At 39.0% G+C, this 24,358-nt stretch overlaps 1 protein-coding gene and 1 non-coding gene across 2 annotated transcripts in view; both read left to right on the top strand.

Moving 5' to 3' along the window:
* Positions 1–24,358, top strand: part of LOC138811671 (zinc finger protein ZFP2-like) — an 81,035-nt gene that overhangs the window by 32,892 nt on the left and 23,785 nt on the right. Inside the window, exon 3 of the mRNA XM_069999374.1 lies at positions 1,059–1,201. Coding sequence (XP_069855475.1) covers positions 1,059–1,201 — 143 coding nt within the window. The remainder of the gene's footprint in view (positions 1–1,058; positions 1,202–24,358) is intronic.
* Positions 12,059–12,165, top strand: LOC138811676 (U6 spliceosomal RNA). The gene has a single exon (XR_011367472.1). It is a non-coding gene; the product is annotated as a U6 spliceosomal RNA (small nuclear RNA).

Here is a 24,358-nt window from a genome sequence, read left to right as displayed (position 1 = left end):
TTAACTCTCTTTTACATTCACATGAACACTGCTTTTCATAGGTTGATGAATATGGTATATATTCGATATAATATCCTGAATGTGTTGTGCTTGCTTATGTGAGAGCACTTTTTTTTTTTTTTTTGGTCCGGTCATGGGGCCTGAACTCTGGGCCTGGGTGCTGTCCCTCAGCTCTTCAGCTCAAGGCTAGCGCTCTACCACTTGAGCCACAGCGCCACATCCGGCTTTTTTTCTTTTTGCTTATGTGGTGCTGAGGAATCAAACCCAGGGCCTCGAGCATGCAAGGCAAGCGCTCTACCACTGAGCCACCTTCCCAGCCCATGTGAGAGCACTTTTTAAGTGAGGCAGAATATGAAAATGCAAGAAAAGATTCCTGTTTACTTCATTGTCACCCTGATACATAGGAAATTTTATCAAAGTAAGCTAAACATACTCTTTTACTACCTAGACTTAATGTGGGCATGCCAGATTATTATCTCCTTAGAAATGTGTGGTGATGTATTAGGGAAACTATTTTTTTTTATTTTTTTATTTTTTTATTTTTTAATTTTTTTTTAATATGATTTTATTTTATTTGAAAACATACTGTACAGAGGGGCTACAATTACATGGGCAGGATAATGCATACATTTCTTACCAAGCATTGCAGCCTCCTCCTTTGGGAAACTATTTTTTTTTATTTTTGTTGTCTGTGGGGTTTGAACTCTGGGCATGGGTGCTGTCCCTGAACTCTTCAGCTCAAGACTAGCACGCTACCACTTAAGCCACAGAGCCACTTCTGGCTTTTTCTGCTTATGTGGTGCTGAGGAATCAAACCCAGAGTCTCATACATGCTAGGCAAGCACTCTAATACTGAGCCACCTTCCCAGCAGGAAACCTTGTATTTTAATTACCAAGTTAATACAGTGGCAAACATTTCTACTTTGATCATTCTTTCTCCCACTGTATAGATAACACTTCAAGCTCCAAACATTTTTATATAATATAAAATGCATACCTGTAGACGAATGAAATTCCAGCCTTCGTGTTCTCATGACTCAGGGCTAATTACTTGACAGAAATGTGTCCTTACAGAAGCTAGTGTCATTTGATGATGTGGCTGTGGACTTCAGCTGGGAGGAGTGGCAGTACCTGGACGTTGCTCAGAGGACCCTGTATAGAGATGTAATGCTGGAGATCTACTGTAACATTGTGTCCTTGGGTGAGCAAAAGTCACATTAACTTGTAAGGTCATGTGCTTTGTTTTTCGTAAATATATGAATATTTATGTTATTTAGATGTAGCATTCCAGAAGACTGTCTTCCCAACCTTGAGCATATTATTGTAAATGGTTATACAATCTAGAATATAATGTATATCACTGTTGGAAAGATGATCTGGAAACCACAGATGATCTATCTGTAGGTGACTTTGGTCTGTTAAAGCTGCCAAAAATCAATGTGTTTGGATCTGTGCATATTACGGGTTAAGTAGTATCTGTTTGATGAAGGGGGTATTCATTTGGGGTATAGCTATTTAGGATTATTATATCCTCTCATAGGAAAGGTCCATTTATTGGTATGTCATGGCCTTCTTAGTCTTCTTACTAATTATAATTTGAAATATATTCTATCTGATATTAGTATTGCTATTCTGGCCTGCTTGGGAGTATTTCCTTGATTGAATTTATTCTACCCATTCATATTCAGGATACTTATTTCTGTGGGCAAGGTGTGCCTCTTGAAGACAGATAGATGGATCTTGTTTCTTGATTCAACTTATCAATCTTTTTCATTTAATTGGGAGTTAAGTCCTTGAGTATTGACAGGAGTGAAAAGTTTTGGCAATTCCTGCTATGTTACCCACCTTTCTATGGCCTGTGCCTTCTCATTCTTACTATGTTTATTTGGTTCTATGGTAAATAGCTATTTCTCTGACTATATCAAGACTGGGCTGGGTGCTCTTCTTTTCATTTTCATTTTATTGTATTGTAAAAGTGCAGCACAAAGGAGTTATAGTTACACGTGTAAAGTAATGAGTACATTTATTGTTGAACATCATTACCCTCTCCTTTCTTTATCTCCTACTATCCCTTCCCACTCCCACCTTGAAGTTGTCAAGTTCATTTCCAACATACTGTCACCCCTTTAATCCTATCACTTTTGGTTAAATCCACTATTTGAATTAATCTGGAGTGCAACTTCCAACCATGGTGTAATTGCTGTGGCTTAGAAATCCTATCAGAAGCTACTCTCTGATTGGTTCATATGTGATACTCTATGTGGGGTTGGGTTATAAAGATGCCAGTGAGCCATCTTGCTCTCCATGAGCCAGTGCTCCCAGCTCATTCATTTCCTATGGAACCAACATCTCCATGCCCTCCCTGCAGAACCTCTTGAGCCACACTGGCAGGCTAGGCCATTTGAGATGAGGGCTCTATCCTGCCTCTCTGGAGAGCTACCAATGTTCAGTGTGGGTGGAAGAGCCAGGATGTCTGAGCTTTTCAATTCAATCATTGCTCTAGAACCCCATCATGGCACTTTTGCGGTACACGTGTCCTATGCACACTGCATCAGGAATCTGGAGTAAATTCAGCCTAAAAAACCTGGAACAAGATCTTGTTTTTACAACTAAATGGTGTGAGCATACCTCCATGTCTTGGGGCAGTCCTTGACTAATTTACTGTGCAAGCAATAAGTTGGTTTACAAAAGAAAGAAATTAAGTAGATGTCATTTCTCAGGTCCAAAAATAACAAAAAGCAAAAAAAAACAAAGAGTATTACTTGTGCCTAGAATCCAAGCTACTCAACAAGTTAGAGATCAATGGATCACAGATCAAAATGATCCTGAACAGGAAACTCATCTCCAGTGAATCAGAAGAAATCCAGAAGTGGAACTGTGGCTCAAAATGGTAAACCACTTGAGTAAGACAGCTTAGGGACAACACTCCAGCTCCAAGTTCAAGCCCAGGATTGATCAAGAAAAGAATAAATCATCCCTCAGGTTGGTGATTCACACCTGTTGATGAGATCTGAGGATCACAGTTCAAAGCCAGTCAACCCAAGAATGACAGATAGTTATCTTCAATTACCCAATGAAAAGTTGGAAGTAGAGTCTTTGGGTCACCTGGTAGAGTGCCAGCCTTGAATGAAAAAAGCTGAGGGTGGACAGTGACCAAGCCATGCATTCAAGTCCCATTCCTGGCACACAACACAGACACACAGAAGAAGCAAAAGAGAAACAGAAAGAAAAATAACCATCTCACTTTCTAAGAGACTGAGAATGTTTATTGACTGAATAAATAAACAATGTATACATGGGTTCTGCTATGTGCACATGATTTATAACGAGCTAAACTTAAATAGCTTCTTGAGATTGGAACATCAGTAAAATACTATTTCTCATTTTAAAAATCAGATGATGAGCAACATGTCAGCTGTATGCAGTGTAATGAACACCATGGGAACTCTCATAGTCCATGGGAAGGGCAATGCACACCCATCCTAAATCCCAGAAATAACCTAACACATGTAAGTAAAAATATCTAAAGCTGTTGATCACAGGAGACTCATGACTATAAACCTGATGTCTGCGGATTGAGCCTTGAAACCAGCCTCAGAATAAAATTCCATAAGATTCTTATCCCCAAATAATCACCACAAATGTGGGAAGTAGAATTAGAGATGTGGTTCAACTGGTAGAGCAGTAGCCTTGGGAAAAGCTCAGGAACAGCCCTGAGGCAATGAGTTCAAGCCTTAAAATTGGATGTTTGTGATGTATAGAAATTAATATAGTGTGTATACATGTGTAAAATGCACACATATGTGTCAGTTGTGGGGCGTGAACTTGACCTGAGCACTGTCCTGCAGCTCTTAAGCTCAAGGCTATTGCTCTACCATTTGAGCCACAATGCCACTTCTGATTTTCTGGTGGTTTATAGGAAATAGGATGTCTCACAGAGTTTTCTCTGTTGGCTGGCTTTGAACCATGATCCTCAGATCTCAGCCTCCTGAGTAGGATTATAGGTGTGTGCCACCAGCACCTGGCAAAATTCACTTTTAAGAATTGCTCTTAGGGACTGGGAAGGTGGCTTGGTGGTAGAGTGCTTGTCTTGCATGCATGAGGCCCTGGGTTCGATACCTCAGCACCACATAAATAAAAAGAAAAAAGCCGGAAGTGGTGCTGTGGCTCAAGTGTAGAGCGCTAGCCTTGAGCTGAAGAGCTGAGGGACAGCACCCAGGCCCAGCGTTCAGGCCCCACGACCAGACCCCCCCCCCAAAAAAAAAAAAAGAATTGCTCTTAGATGTAATAGGGTTGTGGGGGTATTTCATTAAGTCACTATTCATTTGAGGATGACAGTGAACTCATTTCAAATAACAGTAAACCAATTGTGATGGAGTAGGCTTATAATTTTAATTGAAGAGGTGAAGTCAGGAAGTTCACTAGTTTGAGAGCAACCCAACCTACATACTAAGATCCTGCCTCCAAACTAAGTTTCTGTTTGTGTGCATATGTGGATGTTTGTATATATCCACACATTCAAACATGCATGCATACATGTGCACATAGATAAAATACTGCTAGGTTATTGTAAAGAATGCTCATAGCAATGGTGAGCCAGGTAATGTGCTTAGTATCCTCTTTATATATATATACTGGTCCACATAGAAGTAGACATATTTTTGTAAAACTGAGCACTTGAAATTTCATCTTGTTTTATGCTGCAACAGACATAAAAGTAAAGAAACAGCCAAAGGTGGTGTTTGCCTCTAAGTCTAGATATTCATGAACTGAGATGTGAAGATCAAGGAATAGAGCCACCGAGACAGAAAAGCCTACAAGACTAGCTCCAATTAGCCACCAAAAAAGCTGAGTTGTGGACATGGGATAAGAGGTAGTGAGCTCTGAGCAAGGAAATTCAACAAGCACAAAATCTGAGTTTATAAAACAAGGTAGAAGCTGAGTTGTGGCACAAGGATTAGAGCACTAGCCTTGAGGAAAAAAAGCTCAGAAAGCCCTCAAGCCCTGAATTCACCTGCAGGCCACACAAATGCAAACAAAATTATTCAACCATATTAAAAACCTTACTGTCTACTACTCTAGAGATGGGGATGGTGGCTCAGGAGTAAAGCACGTGCTCTACATGGGTGAGGCCCAAGGTTTGAACCTTAACTACTACAAACATTAAGAAACTGGCCTTGGGGCTGGGTGGGTGGCTCAGTGGTAGAGCACTTGCCTTGCATGCATGAGGCCCTGGGTTCGATTCCTTAGCACCACATAAGCAAAAAGAAAAAAGCCGGAAGTGGTGCTTTGGCTCAAGTGGTAGAGCGCTAGCCTTGAGCTGAAGAGCTGAGGGACAGTGCCCAGGCCCAGAGTTCAGGCCCCCTGACCAGACCCAAAAACACCGGCCAAAACTTTATATGTGCATTCTAACTTAAATGTTTGTTACCAAAGGTTTGATGTGGAGACTTCATCTGATGTGGTGGAAGTTGGTTGGGCTCATGGTCTATGCCAGAAGTCAAAGTGGAAGGTACAGGAAAGAAAAGTTTGGTAAGGAGCCAGCTGAGTAGAGGAGGACTCTGCCAAAGTCTTCATGCAACCGGCCAACCAGGCAAGCCCCTTGGGACAGGAGTGAGAAGCCCAGAGCAGGGTATGTGCTACCCCTCAGTCCACCAGCACAGCACGGCACCTGCAGCATGGGCCAAGGTGCACACGTGTTTCCTGCAGGGCTGACTGTTGACACAGGGACCTGTCAGAGCAGTCAGTGGCCTAATGTAATAGTATTGTCCTATGTAGATAAGACAATTGCTTGTGGACTAGAAGAATTGGTAGTAAAACATTGTTAGATGAAGTAGTAAAAATTCTTCAGGATCTGTGTGAATGTGTGTGTCCTAAGAAGAAAAGAAATTGAAAAGAAATTCTATGATAACTCAATTGACAAGTGTGGGACTTGAGTGCACAGCAAAATAGATCCATTACAATCACAACAAATAGGTGAAAAGGAAGGGTTTCCTTCATTTATTTTTACCAACCCTTACAAATCCTTTTGTGTTCAAAATAATAAAAGCAGAAATGTTTCTGTTGATTTTTACTGTTGTACAACAGCTAGTTTATAAGTGACAGCAGAAGCATAGGGTCTCTTCTGTATGCAGCCCCTGAACTCTCTGGAAACGAGGACAATACTATTGAAAGTGAACTTATGTCACTTGTAAGTTTGTTTAAATTGCAGGGGAAGCATTGACTAATTTAAATGAGCAGACTTTTTGTTTTGCTGGTCCTTTGGTTTGAACTCAGGATACAGGTGCTTTCCCTGAGCTGCTTTTGCTCAAGGGTAGCACTCTACCACTTGAGCCACAGCACCACTTCTGGCTTTTCCTGTGTATGAGAACCTGAGGAATAGAACCCAGTTCCTCATTCATGCAATGCAAGCACTGTACCACTTAGCTACCTTCCCTGTCCTATAAGCAGACTTTTTATGTTAAAAGAAGAAAGAATAGGGGCTGGGAAGGTGGCTCAGTGGTAGAGCACTTGCCTTGCATGCCTGAGGCCCTGGGTTCGATTCCTCAGCACCACATAAGCAAAATGAAAAAAGCCGGAAGTGGCGCTGTGGCTCAAGTGGTAGAGCGCTAGCTTTGAGCTGAAGAGCTGAGGGACAACGCCCAGGCCCAGAGTTCAGGCCCCACGACCGCCCCCCCAAAAAAAGAAGAGGAAGAAGAAAGAATAGGTTGGTAGGCAGTATCCACTTTCCATGTGCAAGTCCCAAAGTTCAATCCCCCAAAGTGAAAGGAAGAAAGTAGAAAATGGAATGACAAGAAGTATTCAGTTACAACTACAAAAAAAAAAAAAAAAAATAGAAGAACAAAGGCAATGAGCAAGTAATTAGGTTTTTGTTTGGGATTGTTTCTTTTTTCTTTCAGTTGTTAGCTGTGGGGTTTAAACTCAGGGAAGGCCTGGCATATTCCCTCTGCTTTTCACTAAAGGCTGGCATGCTACGACTTCCAGCCAGAATGTCACTTCTAGTTTTCTGGCATTTAATTGGTGATAAGTCACAATGAATTTTCTGCTGATGTGGTGCTGAGGCATAGAAACCAGTGCTTCATGTATGCAAGGCAAGCAGTCCACCACTGAGCCACACTCCCAGCCCTGCCTCCTTTCTTAAAACAGTGTGGTTGGGGCTGGCACTGTGGCTTAGTGATAAAGTGCTTGCCTAGCATGCATGGAGCACTATGTTTGAAATCTCAGTACCTAATAAACAACAACAGCCCCCAAATACCCTTAGAAGCACTGGTGCTGTAACTCAAATGGTAGAGTGGTAGCCTTCAGCATAATGATATTCAGGGACAGTTCTCAAGCCCTGAGTTCTAGCCTCAGGAATGTCAAACAAGAACAACAACAACACGATGAAATGGTAGATGAAAACAAGAAACACAATGTCAGCAAGTTTCATTGATAAACACAACACACAAACACACACACATAGATACACACACACACACAAATACACATTTATTAAACCATATTCACCTCTTTTTCCCTGTCTGCTCACCCTCCCTGCTCCAACTGCTACCTATATCCACTGGAGAACTTATTCTATGTTTCTGTTGTTTGTGCATTCATAAAAAATTATTGTGAAGATTATATATATACATATATATGAGTGAAAATTGCATAAGCCAGTATGCATTTTTGCACAATTCCACCCAGTTATTAAACCTGGCGTTTATTTCCCTATATCACATTAAAATGTACCAATGTAAGGTATTGATCTCATTGTCTGGGTGCTATCCCGTACCATTTTACCTTAAGGCTCTATCACCATTTCTACTTGTAGATTTTTAGGTGATTAATTGTAGATAAGAGTTTCATTGACTTTTCTGAAAGGACTGGATGAAAACTCAATCCTCAGATCCTAGGTTTACCACCATGAGAAACTTGTGTCCAGCACGTTTAAATAGTATTACATGCACTATGTTGTTTGTGGTGTTTAGTAGTGGACTTTTGTTTGTTTTTGTGCTGGTCCTGGGCTTGAACTAATGGTCCCAGGGCTGTCCCAGAGCTCTTCAGATCAAGGTGAGCACCCTACCACATGAGCGACAGCACCACTTTTTTTTTCCTGTGATTAATTGGGGATAAGAGTGTCACTGACTTCACTGCCCAAGCTGGCTTTGAACTGTGATCTTCAGATCTCAGCCTCCAGACTAGCTACAATTGCAGGCGTGATCCATCAGCATCTGGTTGTACTTCAAAATAATGTATTTACCTATCTATGGAATACAAAATGGGGCTGGGAAGGTGGTTCAGTGGTAGAGTGCTTGCCTTGCATGCATGAGGCTGTGGGTTCGATTCCTCAGGACCACATAAGCAAAAAGAAAAAAGCCAGAAGTGGTGCTGTGGCTCAAGTAGTAGAGCGCTAGCCTTGAGCTGAAGAGCTGAGGGACAGCGCCCAGGCCCAGAGTTCACGCACCATGACTGGACTGCAAAAAAAAAAAAAAAAAAAAAAAAAAGATGAGGATCACTATTTACCTGTATTTGACCTATCGAATATCTAAGCACAATCTTACTTCTGTCTCTTTGTGTGTCTCATTCCATGGATTTCTGTAACCATTTTCTAGCTAGTTTGTGCACTTCAATTTTTTAACATTTCTAATGATTTCATTACATTTCTGTGCTGCTACCATGTCTTAATTTTGTTTTGGTACAATGATCAAAAGGGAGCTGGAGCAAGGAATAGTAGTGGTGGTAGAGAGAGGTTTATCCTCCTGAAAACTAAGTTTCAGCCTCTAGAAAAGTGAGAAAAAACAAATTCTTCACATCAGGCACACCTGTGTTTCATTATAACTCACTCAGCAGAACTACAAAATGGGCTAAGAGTGAATCAATCCAAGTGGCTTATCACTAGTGGTTAATTAAGCATAAAGTAAGCACTGAAATCCTTTTGGGGTTACTAATCAAAATCCAAATGCTTATGACTCTTGTTTTTATCAGCAAAGAAAGTGGAAGTGCAGGCATGGCTCAAGTGGTAGAGTGCTAGCCTTGAACTGAAGGGCTCAGGTACAAGCTCACACCCAGAGTTCAAACCCCATGAGCGACAGTAAATAAATAAGTGAACAAAAAAAAATAAATACCAAACAAAACAAGATTAAGTGCATACAATGAAAACTTTGTATACTGAAAAGATCTATCAACGAAGAAGCAAAAGCATGGTAGGAGAAAATATTTGCATATGTCTTTAAATAGATTCCTAACAAATCTGAATTAGAAAATATAAAGAAAATCCTACAAGTAAACCCCCCACAAAAAAATTTAATTTAAAATGGGAAAAATATTGAAGAGACTTTTCTAAAAAGGACATATGCAAATAGCTGATTAAAATGTAAAAGTAGTATCAGTAATCAGGAGACAAATTCAAATCAAAATTACAATAAAGTCTCTATTTTATACATGTTAGTGTGGCCGTAGTTTTAAACAAAACAACAAAAATCCTTCCAAAGTCTAAGAAAAGCTAGGAAAGATGTGACAACAATGTGAGCCTTGGTGCATTTCCCTCAGGCATGTAAAACTATCAGAGATGGGACAAAGAGTCCTAAAAAGAACCGAATATAGAATTACATAGAAATATCATCTAGTACTACTACACTTGTACATACCTTTGGGAAAAACAGAGATTTCTATAATTACCGTGAAATACAGCCTAAGAGTCAAGAAAGACAAATACCAAAAAGCAGTCCAAGAGTATTTACAGAGATTAATTGAAGTACTTATAACACACTCAGTCCTATACAACAGTCAAAGTTATGTTTGACCACACTATTTCAGCAAATCCATTAAAACTTCATTAGGATAGTCTAATGTTATGTATGAGGCTGTGATGGCTGACCAGATTCTAGCCAACCTTTACCTTCCATGAGAAGTTACCTCCTAGGTGTCATTGAATCACATAAAAAGTGAGGCAACTTTGTCCTTGCGTTAAAAAATGAGAAACAAACTAAAGCAAAACTGTACTTAACTTAGAAGGCAAGATTTGATAATCAGATAAATCTCCAAGCCATCTTTAGCTTCTTCAGAAACATGTTCCTGAAGCTGAATCTTTTTTTTTTTCTGTTCTTCAATCTTGGACACAGTTAGGTTCATAAAATGGAATGTCAAACAGAGTGAGAAATAAAAGAATCTCATCAGAGATACTTTCTTCTTTCTTGCTATTGACCATGAGTAAAGATTCTGGAACCATGGCTTGGAGAGAAGCCAAATGAGAGAGTCAGAAAAGAACCTGTGTGATTTTACCCTAGAAGTTCCTGCTCAGAACATGATAGGTGGGCTGGAAAAGCATAAAGCCTTCTTATGGGAGAAGAAACATTCCTGAATCAAGTAGAGCTTTAAAGTATCCACTAAAGACAAATCCACAGAAGAGTCAAGTCTTAAGTGTTACTAAACAATATTAACAGAAAATACACCCCAAAATGTAGGTGGTATTTCAATATTGTGATTTGCATTTTTTTATGGCTAGGGATGTTGAACATTTCTTCATGTGTCTATTGGCCATCCTTTCCTCTTCAGAGAATTTTTCTTTAAGACTTTAGCCCACCTATTTATTGGGCAGTTGTTTCTTTGAGGATGTGTTGTTGGGGGATTTCATTTTTTGTATTCCAGGTATATTTTAGATTTATAGAAGTTCCTCAAAAGACTACACATAGAGCTCTCCTGTGATGCAGTAATCCCACTTTTGGGCATTTACCCAAATGATCACAAACAAGAATATCCTAAAGCTACCAGAATGACTACATTTATTGCAACATTATTTATCATAGCTAATATATGGAACTAACCCTGATGCACCTCAGTAGATGAATGGATCAAGAAAATGTGTCACACAATTGAATTCTATGCCTCCATCAGTAAGAATGAAATTGCCCCATTTATTAGGAAATGGAAAGACTTGGAAAAAATTATATTGAGTGAAGTAAGCCAGGCCCAAAGAAACATAGGTTCCATGGTTTCCCTTATAATAACTGGTATATGTGTGAGACAAGCAGAAACGGTTAGATAAGTTGATGTTAGGGGAAATAAAACTGAAGATAAGGACACCAATGTTTTTTCTTGCTTCCTATTGTTGCTAATATATATATATATATAAGATGATTTCTTTGTTGCTTTGTATGTCTCTACCATGGTATAATCCTTGTTTTCACTGTATTTGATATTGATATAATTTGTGGAGGGGAAGGGAAAAATTGTTTAAATAGAGATATAGGTGGACTCATTCCAACAATGAAAAGTACAAGATGTTATGTTGTAAAATGAATTTTACAAGTTTGGTGGGGGGTGTGGGAGATGGGAGGGCAGGGATGATAAGAGGAAACAAAGGAGGAGGCAACAATGCTAGATAGGAAGTGTACTCATTACTTTGCTCCTGTAATTGTAACCCTTGGGTTTGATATTTTCACAACAACAAAAAAAAAGTAAAAAAATGGCTTTTACAAGAAGTATACTCTTTATCTATTTAGAAAATGATGCAGAGGCTGTAAAATTTAATAAAGTGATTTAATAAAATCAGTAATATTAAGTAAGGAGGTCAGGCCTGGCTGGTGCCATACTGGCCACAGGGTAGATGGTGAGGTCTGCCATCTTGTCTTCATGATCAGGGAAGGAAATGACATCATCCATCACCTGCCTCCCAGATGATGTGTGTGCCTGGATCCCTGGAAGCAGGGGTGAGCATTTGGCTGATATGTTACTCAATCTGTTAGTACAGTGCCTGGGACTGGGAGTTTCCTGTGGACCTGCCCCCTGCTCTGGCCCTATTTAGGTTGGACCATCAGTGGCACCAGACACCATGCCACATGTCTCTGTGATCCTGTCCTGTGTCCTGTCTCCTGGCTTGTCTCTGTTAATCATGGTGTCCCAATTCAGTGCTGTATTGGTTTGTTGGTATTGTTTTTATTCTTTTTTTTTCCTTTCTGGCCTGTTTCCAAGCTGTCTAAGTGTATTTGTCGACAGCAATCCTTTGTTATAATGGGCTGCTTGCAGACTGCTACCTGTGTAATAAAGATTCCAGTATTCCGTCTTCCAAAATGTGGCTTCTGTGCTCACTTTGGCAGCACATTGGTTGAAATTGGAACGATACAGAGAAGATTAGCATGGCCCCTGTGCAAGGATGACACGTACATTCGTGAAGTGTTTCATATTTTTACAAAGTAGTGTTCTAAACTTACCGAGAGCCTAATTACATCATTTATACAATAAAAAATGTGACTTCTGGGATAATTCACCTTACAACAAGTATACTGTCTTCATTTACATAAACACAAAGTTTGACCTAAAGTTAGAATTTCTAGAGCCAAGATAGATCCCTCTGTATAGTTATGTACTTAAACGTAGCCTGGATGCATTTAGAAAAAATGTCTGTGTTACATCAGAAAGTGCTTAATTAGTAAACCAAGACCAAGACTCCAGATCCTATATAAGCCAGTCATTCTAGATAAGTCCAGAGCTGTTTGCTTCCATGAAGAGCTCTACTTTCACACTTTCATGAACAAATGTTTTTATTCCAATATGAGGTCTTCACCTCAGGAACTGATTTAACATACTTGATATTTTCTCTTTTTTTAAAGCAACACTATCACTCTACCACTTGTGCCACATCTTGATTTTTGGTGGTTAAGTAGAGATATTTCTACTGTCTTTTCTGCCAGAGCTGGCTTCAAAGGAGATTCTCTCATCTTGGCCTCCATAAAAGCTAGGAATCAAAGCATGAGCCCTGTGGGCTTTTCTGAAGAAATCTTCTCTCTCTGGGAACAAGAGGTTTCATTCAGTGCTTCACCTCAGGCTTCCTGTGCCTTCCACAATTTCAGTATTTGTTTTTATCGTTAAAAGAGAATCCTTAAATCCTGGCCATGATTCCATTAACAAGATAAGGACAGTGGACTTCACATTGCCAGATTTAGCTAGGTTGCTAGCTTAACTCCTTCCCTCACACTGTTCACCCTTCTGGTGGTGTATACAGGCCTAGTACAAAAATGGAGGGATTGGGAGGCACTTGTGCCCTTGGCCTTCCTACTTGTTGCACACACACACACACACACACACACACACACACACACACACACACACACACACACACACAGAGGCATATACACCAGGCATTTGGAAATAGCTCATTCTCCCATGTTTACACACTGGATGCTTTCTGAGAAGGGATGGTTCACAGAGTGGAGTCCTTCTACCTAGGCCTGTCATATAGCTGAAATTAAAAGGCGGGAACCAAAATACCTCATTCATTCAACATAGGTCTGATGATAACATATTTAATTATTGCTTTAATCATTTTTATTACTATCACTTGGCCAATACTTTTGGTTAAGCTCAAAATTTAAGAGACTTACTGCTCACTTAATATAAGACCAGCAATTAAAAACTAGCCAGTTATACTCCCTCAAGTGTGGAATCTTAGCTACTCAGGAAGCTAAATTAGAACGGTAATATTTGTAGGCCATCCTATGCAAAACCTTCATGAAAATGGTATCTTAATCAATAAAAGGGTGGACCTGGTGATATGTGCCTATCTTGTTTGCTCCTTGTGACATGTAATTATAAAAATTAGTCTAGAAATGCCCAGGCAGAGAAGCAAGAGTGTAAGGTGAAAACTGAGTGGTAGAAAAGGGCATCTGGCATGGAAAGTAAAGGAAGACTTACAAATTTTCCCCCTGAATTCAACCTGAGGACTACTAATATGACCTGTGCAAACAATACATTCTTCTAAATACTTAGTAGAAGAATTTGGATGTGGTTTACAGAATGATAGGTAAACAGTCCTTTACCAAGTGATTGCAAAAGGACTTTTGCATATGTCTATATGATGTTATAAATTTTATGTCCTATTCTGTGGAAACCATGATTCCTGCTTGAATCAAGTAGTTCAGATCTACTGATCTAACAGGGCACTGGTGCTACACATCTGAATTCTTAGTTGCTCAAGAGTATGAGTTTTAAGGATAACAATTGAAAGGCAAACTAGGTAGAAAATGCTGTGAAGGTGTTAGCGCCAATTATCACCAAATTTCCCACAAGTAGTGCTGTGAATCAAGTTGATAGACTATCATTACTTTTGTTCATTTATTTAAAAAGCTCAGGGACAGTACCCAGGCCTGAGTAGAAAAACTCCAAAGCCAGGGAAGATATTTTTTAAAATGGGCTCTTTGTTCCTTGTGCAGAAAAGTTATCATTCCTGTGTAAGCCTAATGTACTCCATAGGGTATAGTCATTGTCCCTCAATTGAAGTTGATATTGAAATGTCTTATAAGCCAGGGTAATGATAGATTGTCATGAATATTTGGGTATCTTTTGTCATGTGAATGGACGTGCATATACCTTTATGTTTCTGACTAGTTCATAGGTCCTTGCAGAGGTTCAAGTTACTGTGTAGGACAATGTAGTCCATGTCTGTATGGAGTGGAATGAGACCTTCAATGAAAGATCTCAACATATAAAATGTGGCCAAATATTTCAGTATACTTGAAACAGTATCATAAGAAATGAAGGAGGCAAATAGTGATGAATTAAGATCCCAGAATACCAATATATTTGAACGAGAAGACTGTGGTCTTGTGCTAGGTGCACAAAGATGCAGGAGAAATACTCTTTTCAGTCTGAGCTGTCAGATGTATTTAAGCATTTTTGTTGTTTTTCCCTTTCTGATTGCATTTTATTTCAAGGCCACTCCAAGGGGTGAGTGACAGGATATTTAGTTTCAGCTCATTCTAAAAGCTCCTATGTCCTGAGAAGAGAAGTGGTGAACCATGACTTGGGTACATATTCACCCTAGACCCAATCACTAAGAGTGGGTTAAGTTATATAATTTTTCAGAATGTCAAGGGTCCTACCACAACTTTTATCCTGTAGTAATTTCCAAAGTTAGGCCTTAGAAGAGTTCTGCTTTTGTATGAAGATTTCAGCTCTAAATTAGATTATTTTCAATAGCCATTTATTGAATGTTACTGGATAAAGTGTACAAATAAAATCATATTTATGTTAGATAAAATTGTGTTATCATCATCAGTGTCAGTTAATATGACCCAAAGTCTTGACCCTGAAGAGTCTGCTCTCCAGAGATCTAAGTATTTATCCAAGAACCTCCAGTTCCCAAGCAATCTTGACCCCAAGGAGAGAGCAGGATGTTAGGTGAACCTTTTTTCTTCCTCAGGTTAACCTGGAATGATGCACCTCAGAGTGACTGGAAGGGACAGAAGCTGGGATACTGAGCACAGTGGATACTGAACAAGGCTATCATAGGATTTTCACTAGACCCTCAGGGACCACCCAAGACCCCCTTGCATTACCTTGAACACTTATATCTTTATGATTCTCAAATTCTAGGTCATTCTTCCTCCCATAATTAGCTTAACATTAAGTGTACATTTTTTTTCTGTTCCATCAATGAATATTGAATTTCTTTTAAATTTTATTCTTTAAGTTTTCTGGATCACTTACACCCTTGTACAAAGTTCTTGTTATAGAAGTCTCAGTACTTTGAGTACATGACTACCTGGAGCATCCACAGTCAACCATCTTTTGCCTAACTTGTATGTGAAGTCTGAGCAAAACCCAGCCAAAACATTCTAACTTAAATATTTCTTACAAAAAGTTTCATGTGGAGACTTTATCTGGTGTGGTGGAAGTTGGTTGGGCTCATGGTCTAGGCTAGAATTCAAAATGGAAGATACAGAAAAGAAAAGTTTGCTAAGGAACCAGCTGAGGAGAGGAGGGCAGTGCCAAAGTCTTCATGCAAGAGACCAGTCTGGCAAGCCCCTTGAGACAGGAATGAGAAGCCCAGAGCAGGGCCTGTGCTACCCATCAGTCCATCACCAGCACAGCATGGCACCTGCAGCATGGGCCAAGTTGTTCATATTTTTCTTGCCGGGCTGACTGTGGACACAGGGACCTGTAAGACAAGTCAGTGGCCTAATGTAATAGTCTTGTCCTATGTAGATGATACAATTGCTTGTGGACAAGAAGCATTCGTAGTAAAACAATTGTTAGGTGTACTCGTATAAATTCTTCAGGATGTGTGTGTTTGTGTGTGTCCTAAGAAGAAAACAAATTGAAAAGTAGTTCTGAGAGAACTCAAATGACAAGAATATGGGACTTGAGTGCACAGCAAGATAGATCCATTACAATCACAACAAATAAGTGAAAAGGAACGGTTTCCTTCACTTATTTTTACCAACCCTTACAAATCCCATTGTGTTCAAAATAATAAGGGCAGAAGTGTATCTGTTGATGCTTACTGTTGTACAACAGCTAGTTTATAAGTGACAGCAGAGCCATGAGGTCTGTTCTGTGAGTGTCCCCTGCAATCACTGGAAAGACAGTACTATTGGAAGTGAACTAAAGCCACTTATTGCAGAGGAAGCATTTACTAATTTCAATGAGCAGACTTTTTGTTTTGCTTGTCCTCGGGCTTGATCTCAGGGTTCAGGTGCTGTCCTTGAGCTGCTTTTGCTCAAGGGTAGCACTCTACCACTTGAGCCACAGCACCACTTCTGGCTTTTTCTGGGTATGTGAACCTGAGGTATAGAACCCAGCTCCTCATTCATGTGATGCAAGCACTGTACCACTTAGCCACCTTCCCTGTCCTATAAGCTGACTTTTTATGTTAAAAGAAGAAAGAATGTGTTGGTATGTACTATCCACCTTCCATGTGCAATTCCCAAGGTTCAGTCCCCCAAAGTGAAAGGAAGAAAGTAGAAAATGGAATGACATGAAGTATTCAGTTACAACTACAAAGAAAAATAGAAGAACAAAGGCAATGAGCAAGTAATTAGGTTTTTGTTTGTTTGGGACCATTTGTTTTTTCTTTCAATTGTTGTGTGAGAACTTTAAACTCAGGGAGGGCCTGACATATTCCCTAAGCTTTTCACTAAAGTGCATGCTCCCACTTCCAGCCACAATGTCACTTCTAGTTTTTTGGCATTTAATTGGTGATATGTCACAATGAATTTTCAGCTGATGTGCTGCTGAGGAATGAAAACCAGTGCCTCATGAATGTAAGGGAAACACAGGAACACTGAGCCACACTCCCAGCCCTGCCCCCTTTCTTAAAATAGTGTGGTTGGGGCTGGCAATATGGCTTAGTGATAAAGTGCTTGCCTAGCATACATGGAACACTGGGTTTGATTTCTCAGTATCTAATAAGCAACAACAACCACCAAACACCCCTAGAGGTGGTGCTGTAGCTCAAGTGGGAGAGTGAAGGTCTTCAGCATAACAAAATTCAGGAACAGTTCTTAAGCCCTGAGTTTAAGCCCCAGGAATATCAAACAACATCATCATCAACAACAACAAATGAGTAAATGAAGACAAAAAAAAAAAACCAATGTCAGCAAGTTTCATTGATAAACATAACACACACACACACACACACACCTACACAAACACACTTTAAAAAAACCATATTCACCTCCTTTACCCTGTCTGCTCACCCTCCCTGTTCCAACTGCTACCTACATCCACAGGAGAACTTATTCTATGTTTCTGTTGTTTTTTCATTCTTAAAATTTTTTTCTGAGGGCTGGGAAGGTGGCTCAGTGGTAGAGCACTTGTCTTGCATGCTCAAGGCCCTGGGTTCGATTCCTCAGCACCACATAAGCAAAAAGAAAAAAAAAAGCCGGAAGTGGTGCTGTGGCTCAAGTGGTAGAGTGCTAGCCTTGAGCTGAAGAGCCGAGGGACAGCGTCCAGGCCCAGAGTTCACGCCCCATGACCGGACCCAAAAAAAAAAAAAAATTTTTTTTCTGAAGATTTTATACACACACACACACACACACACACACATGTATCTATCTATCTATCTATCTATCTATCTATCTATCTATCTATATCTATATATTTATATTTATATATATATGGGTGAAAATCACATGAGCCAGTATGCATTTTTGTACAATTCCACCCACTTATTAAAACTGGCATTTATTTCCATATATCATATTAAAAGTACCAATATTAGGTATTGATCTCATTGTCTGGGTGGTATCTCTGACCATTTTATCTTAAGGCTCTTTCACTCTTTCTACTCCTGTATTTTTAGGTGATTAATTGTAGATAAGAGTTTCATTGACTTTTCTGAAAGGGCTAGATGAAAGCTCAATCCTCAGATCTCAGGTTTACCACCATGAGACACTTGTGTCCAGCACCTTTAAATATTATTACATGTACTATGTTATTTGTGGTATTTAGTAATGAATTTTTTGTTTGTTTTTGTGCTGGTCCTGAGCTTGAACTATAGGTCCTAAGTGGTCCCAGTGCTCTTCCGTTCAAGGTGAGCACTCTACCACTTAAGCCACAGCACCATTTCTGCTTGTCTGGTGATTAATTGAGATATGTGTCTCACAGACTTCCCTGCCCAAGCTGGCTTTGAACTGTGATCCTCAGAGCTCAGCCTCAAGAGTAGCTAGGATTGTAGACATGATGGATCAACATCCAGTTATACTTCAAAATACTGTATTTACCTATTTGTGGAATACAAAATGATGAGGATCACTTTTTACCTGTATTTTACCTATCGAATATCTAAGAACAATCCTACTTCTATCTGTTTGTGTCTCTCAATTTATGGATTCCTGTAACCATCTTCTAGCTAGCTTCTGCACTTCATTTTTAACATATTTCCAATATTTTACATTACATTTTTTTTTACTGCTACTATGTCTTAATTGTGTTTTGGTACAACTATCAAAAGGGAGCTGGAGAAAGGAATAGTAGTGGTGGAAGGGAGGTGTTCATCCTCCTGAGAACTCACTTTCACCCTCTAGGAAAGTGAGAAAACACATCAGGGACACTAGTGTTTCATTATAACTCACTCAGCAGAACAAAAAAATGGGCTGAGTGAATCAATCATAAGAGGCTCATCACTAGTGATTAATTAAATATAAAGTAAGCACTGAAGTCCTTTTGGTTACTAATCCAAAACCAAATGCTTATGACTCTTGTCTTTATCACAAGAAAGTGCAAGTGTAGCTATGGTTCAAGTGGTAGAGCATTGTTAGCCTTGAGAATAAATGATTCAGGAAAGTGTTGCTAGGCACTAGTGTCTCAGGCCTCTAATCCTACCTTCTCTGCAGACTGAGATCTGAGGATCATGGTTCATAGCAAGACTGGGCAAGAAAAGATTAGGAGACTCTTATCTGCAATAAACAACTCAGAAAACCAGAAGTGGTGAGGCTCCTCAACTGGTAGAGCAGAAGCGTTGAGCTGAAGAGCTCATGGCCAGTGCCTATGCCCAGAGTTCAAGACCCAAGCCCAATTAAAAATTGTAAAGTGCCTAGTCTCTAAGTTCAAGCTGTAAGACTTGTTGTAACCTGTTTGGTTTCTCTGATGCAAAATGAGTTATCTTCCAGGTGAGATTTCCCACATTTATTACATTCTTAAGGTTTCTCAGGTGTGTGAATCCTCATAGGTGAATGGATGTGTGAATTCAGGGTGAAGGACTTACCCATTTCTTAACATGCATAAGGTTTCTATCATGGGTGTGTTCTCTGATGCAAAGTAAGCTTTCATTTCAATCTGAAGGGACTTCCACATTTGTGACATTCATAAGGCTTCTCTCCTGTGTGATTTCTCTTATGTGTGTTGCAATCTGAATTCCAGGAGTACTTTCAACATTTGTTACATTCATAGGGTTTCTCACCTGTGTGAATTCTATTATGGCTGCAAAGCTGTGACCTCTGCTTGAAGGATTTTCCACATTTGTTGCAATCATAAGGTTTCTCTCCTCTATGTGTTCTCTGATGAAATGCAAGTTGTACCTTCCAGTTGAAAGACTTTCTACTTTCCTGATAGTCGTATGTTCATTCTCTAATGAACATGAAGGTTTGACTTAATTTTGGAAAGACTTTCCACATTTGTTACATTCATAATTTTGGTCTCCTGTGTGCTCTCTGATGCAAAGTGAGTTCTACATTTCTTGCATTCATAAGGTTTCGGGCTGGGAACGTGGCTCAGTGGTAGAGCGCTTGCCTTGAATGCATGAGGCCCTGGGTTCGATTCCTCTGCACCACATAAGCAAAAAGAAAAAAGCCGGAAGTGGCACTTTGGCTCAAGTGGTAGAGCACTAGCCTTGAGCTTAAGAGCTGAGGGACAGCGCCCAGGCCCAGAGTTAGGCCCCACAACCAGACCCAAAAAAACAAATAAATAAAAATAAAATAAAATAAAAAATAAGGTTTCTCTTCTGTGTGAATTCTGTGGTGCGTGCTGAGAACTGACTTGTACATCGAAATTTTCTTACATTCCTCATATTTATAGGGTTTCTCTACTGTGGGCTCTTGTGGAGGGAAAATCAGTTCTGTTTTCTCAGACATAGATTTTGGACACTGCTGATGCTCATCAAGCTTCTCCTGTGGATACATCCTCTGAGGTTTTGTTAGGTATATGTCCTTATTGAAAGATTTTGCAAATCCAGTACAAATATAAAGATTCTCTCCTGTGTACATTTTTTTATGTGAACTGACTGTAGGTATTTTTTTTTTTTGGCTCCAGTCATGGGGGCCTGAACTCTAGGCCTGGGTGCTGTCCCTCAGCTCTTCAGCTCAAGGCTAGCGCTCTACCACTTGAGCCATAGTGACATTTCTGGCTTTTTTCTTTTTGCTAATGTGGTGCTGAGGAATTAAACCCAGGGCCTCAGGCATGCAAGGCAAGCACTCTACCACTGAGCCACCTTCCCAGACCTACTGTAGGTCTTAAGTGGAATGATTTTGCACATACAGTACATTCAGGTGTTTTCCTCCCTCCCTGAAATATTTCTTGGGGAAGGAGAGTAGAATTATCACACTCTTCTCTATATTCATTATGTTTACTGGAGTGTCCTCCAATACTGTCTAAAGAATATGGTCTCTTATTGTACTACCTTCCGTTCTCTACTATATTCAAATGTTGCAGCTCATTTGGATTCTCATAATTTTGGATAAAAATGCTCAAAATATCTGTGGGGTTCTTCAACTTCAGTAGACACCCTGGGCATGCATCTCATCAGGTTCATTGAAATCCTTAGTCCTCATCCTTCAGGGTTCCCATTAGTCCTAGTCAGCTCTGCCTTATATTTTGAGCTCAAAATAAAAGTTGTTCCTAATCACACTCTTCCCTCAACTGTATCAGTAGTTGTGACTATTTCACACAGAGATTTATCCTGGAAAGACTTAATCACAGCATCTATTTTTTTGCACCTCTAAAATGATTCATAGGAAAAAAAATACAAAAACTTAATTTGTATCCAAAAACTCTTCATTATAAAGACAACACATTATGTTTTTAAATTTAAGATTTTAAAATAGCAAAGTAGGAATTGATTTATGAGAATTATATGCCTTTCTCTCTAAGGTATTATGAAAGTAATAATGATATTTTACGATGGAAAATAATATTTTTCTGTGTTTAAGTTTTTCTTTCTTAGTCAATTCACACTTCTAAAAATGCAGATTATGGGTATTTTCAGGAAAGGTAATTAATTAATAACACATCTCCCTCTAAAACTGTTACAAGAAATTTATCCTGCTTCAAGACAATAAGAAAGATGTCAACATGAAACTACACATGAAAATTATAAATGTGTAGGTAATATAAAGGAATGTATAGATATAATATAAAGGAATATATAATATAAAGGAATGTATATATATTTAATGTAATCTGTCTAAAATGATTTGTGAAGGGAAAACACAGCACAATATTCATGATTCATAAAGCATGAAGATTCACTATATAAATAGGTATAATCAAAACAAAATATGTGGATTAGTAATATGCATTAATTAGTACTGTACTTGCCTGGCAAATATGAGGACCAATGTTCAAAGAATACCAACAAAAAATTAAAAAGTGTAATTGATTCAGATTTTCAATGGGATTATTCCATTGAAAAGTAACTATATTATATAATGTCATAGGCTAGTATTGTGAGAATATTGTAAACTCTTAGAGTACCTAGTAATAATGCAATGCAGTACCTCCAGTAACTTAACTACCTATGTCTACCATAAGAAAATCAGACTGTTTGGAAAATTTACTTTCTTGCAGTTCTATAGTATAGCAACAATTATGATGCATGTTTTACATATTTAGAAGTTCTGTGCTTCATCCTAAGGATGGTCTTTATTCTGTACACAAAATTTGTAGTAACTTCTTTTTTTTTTTAGATTTTATTTATTTTTTATTGTGAAAATACTGTACAGAGGGGTTACAATTACATGGGCAAGATAATGAGCATTTCTTATCAAGCATTGTAGCCTCCTCCTTAGTTTCCCCTTCCCATCACTGCCCATTCCCCCGACCCTCCTACCCAATCCTCCCCCGCCACCAAAGTTGTAAAGGTTGTTTTTCGACATAACGACTTGTATATCTCATTGTTGCAATGGGTCCACCTGCATCCCTATTTAAACGATTTACTTGGGGTTACTTCTTTATTAAAGAAAACATTCAAACTACAAGATTAGGTTACAGCTACTGTATAAGAGCATTTTTTTTTCTTTTTGCTTTCATCAGTCACGGGGCTTGATCTTTGGGCCTGGGCTCTGTCCCTTATCTCTTCAGCTCAAGGCTAGTGCTCTACCACTTGAGCCACAGCACCACTTCCAGCTTGTTCTGTTTATGTGGTGCTGAGCAATCGAACCCAGGGCCTCATGCATGAAAGGCAAGCACTCTACCACTGAGTCACCTTCCCAGCCCCTCTAGTAGCATTTTCAAAGGAGTATATTAGGCCTTACATATTTGTTTGTTTCACAGATTCAACAAACCATAGAACCAAAATACTTGACAAAGTATGGCACCTATAGTAAACATGGAGCCTTTGAAAAAACTGGCATTATCATGAACCATGCAGTATAACAACTATTTAGTAGGATTTAAAATGTAATAGGCATCAGAGGTGATTTTCAGTGTATAGAAGATTGCCTGAAATTATATTACAGGTGATTTGCACTGTATAGAATGCTGTCTGTAGGTTACATGAAAGCAAACTAAGAAAGAAGAATCAGATGAGACATAATAAATAGCAAACATAATAAATAGCAAAGTAATTACTAAAATGAAATCATATTTATATTATAATCTAAAAATACTAAATATATCAGGTAATTTCTGATTTAAACTGAAGAAAATATACTCAAAAAACTCAATAAGCCATCCAAAGAAATATACATTAATTATTAAGAAATCAAAATAAATCAATAATGATACCTGAAGCAAAAAGCAATAATGAAAAGTAAAATACTGATAATATGAGAGGAAATAAACATCAGCACAAATTGCGTTACCACAGATACAGAGCATTGATAATAACAGGTATATCATCAATCTATATAATAAAAATTTTATTCTGAAAAGTAGTGTACAAAGGTATGGTTAAAAGGCCAAAGAATGTTAATTTCTTTAATCTATAATTATGATTGTAGAATTAATACTCCTCTTTTTTTTTTGTCGGTCGTGGGGCTTGTACTCAGGGTTTGCATGCTATCCCTCAACTCTTTTTTTTTTTAATTTAATTTTATTTTATTTGTGAACATACTGTACAGAGGATTTACAATTACATGGGCAGGATAATGCGTACATTTCTTACCAAGCATTGCAGCCTCCTCCTTTGTTTACCCTTCACATCCCTTCCCAGCCTCCCCCCTCCCCCCAATCCCAATCCTTCTCCTTCCCCCCTTCCCCCAACCCCCCCCCCAACCGACGTTGTAAAGCTCGTTTTGGACATGACAACTTGTACTTCTCATTGTTGCAACAGGTCCACCTGTATCCTTAAACAACTGGTTTTTCCCCATCTACTCCACAAGTTATACTGACATCAAATATAGTGAAAGCAGGGGTTATACTGTGGGGGAGGGACATACAAAGCAACAAAGAGACAATCTTATGAATGCGTTAGAAACACATGCATGAAAGAAAAAAAACATTAAAATACATATCTAAGGGTTCATTTTCCTGACATCACATTATCTGACCTTTTCCGCTTGACTCATACATATACTAGATATTACAAATAAGGGAAACCATGGGACCTATGTTTCTTTGGGCCTGGCTTACTTCACTTAATATAATTTTTTCCAAGTTTTTCCATTTCCTAACAAATGGGGCAATGTCATTCTTTCTGATGGAGGCATAGAATTCCATTGTGTATATATGCCACATTTTCTTGATCCATTCATCTACTGAGGGGCATCTGGGTTGGTTCATATCTTAGCTATGGTAAATAATGCTGCAATAAACATAGTTGTGCTAGTAGCTTTAGTGTGGTCTTGTTTGTAAACATTTGGGTAAATGCCCAAAAGTGGGATTGCTGGGTCATAGGGGAGTTCTATGTGAAGTCTTTTGAGGAACCTCCATACTGCTTTCCAAAGTG

This window comes from Dipodomys merriami, unplaced genomic scaffold, assembly GCF_024711535.1.
Source record: "Dipodomys merriami isolate MVZ:Mamm:240054 unplaced genomic scaffold, mDipMer1.0.p SCAF_547, whole genome shotgun sequence".
NCBI classification, from domain to species: Eukaryota; Metazoa; Chordata; class Mammalia; order Rodentia; family Heteromyidae; genus Dipodomys; species Dipodomys merriami.
The sequence above is the reverse complement of the archived record's forward strand: the minus strand, read 5'-3'. Positions and strand labels throughout refer to the sequence as shown.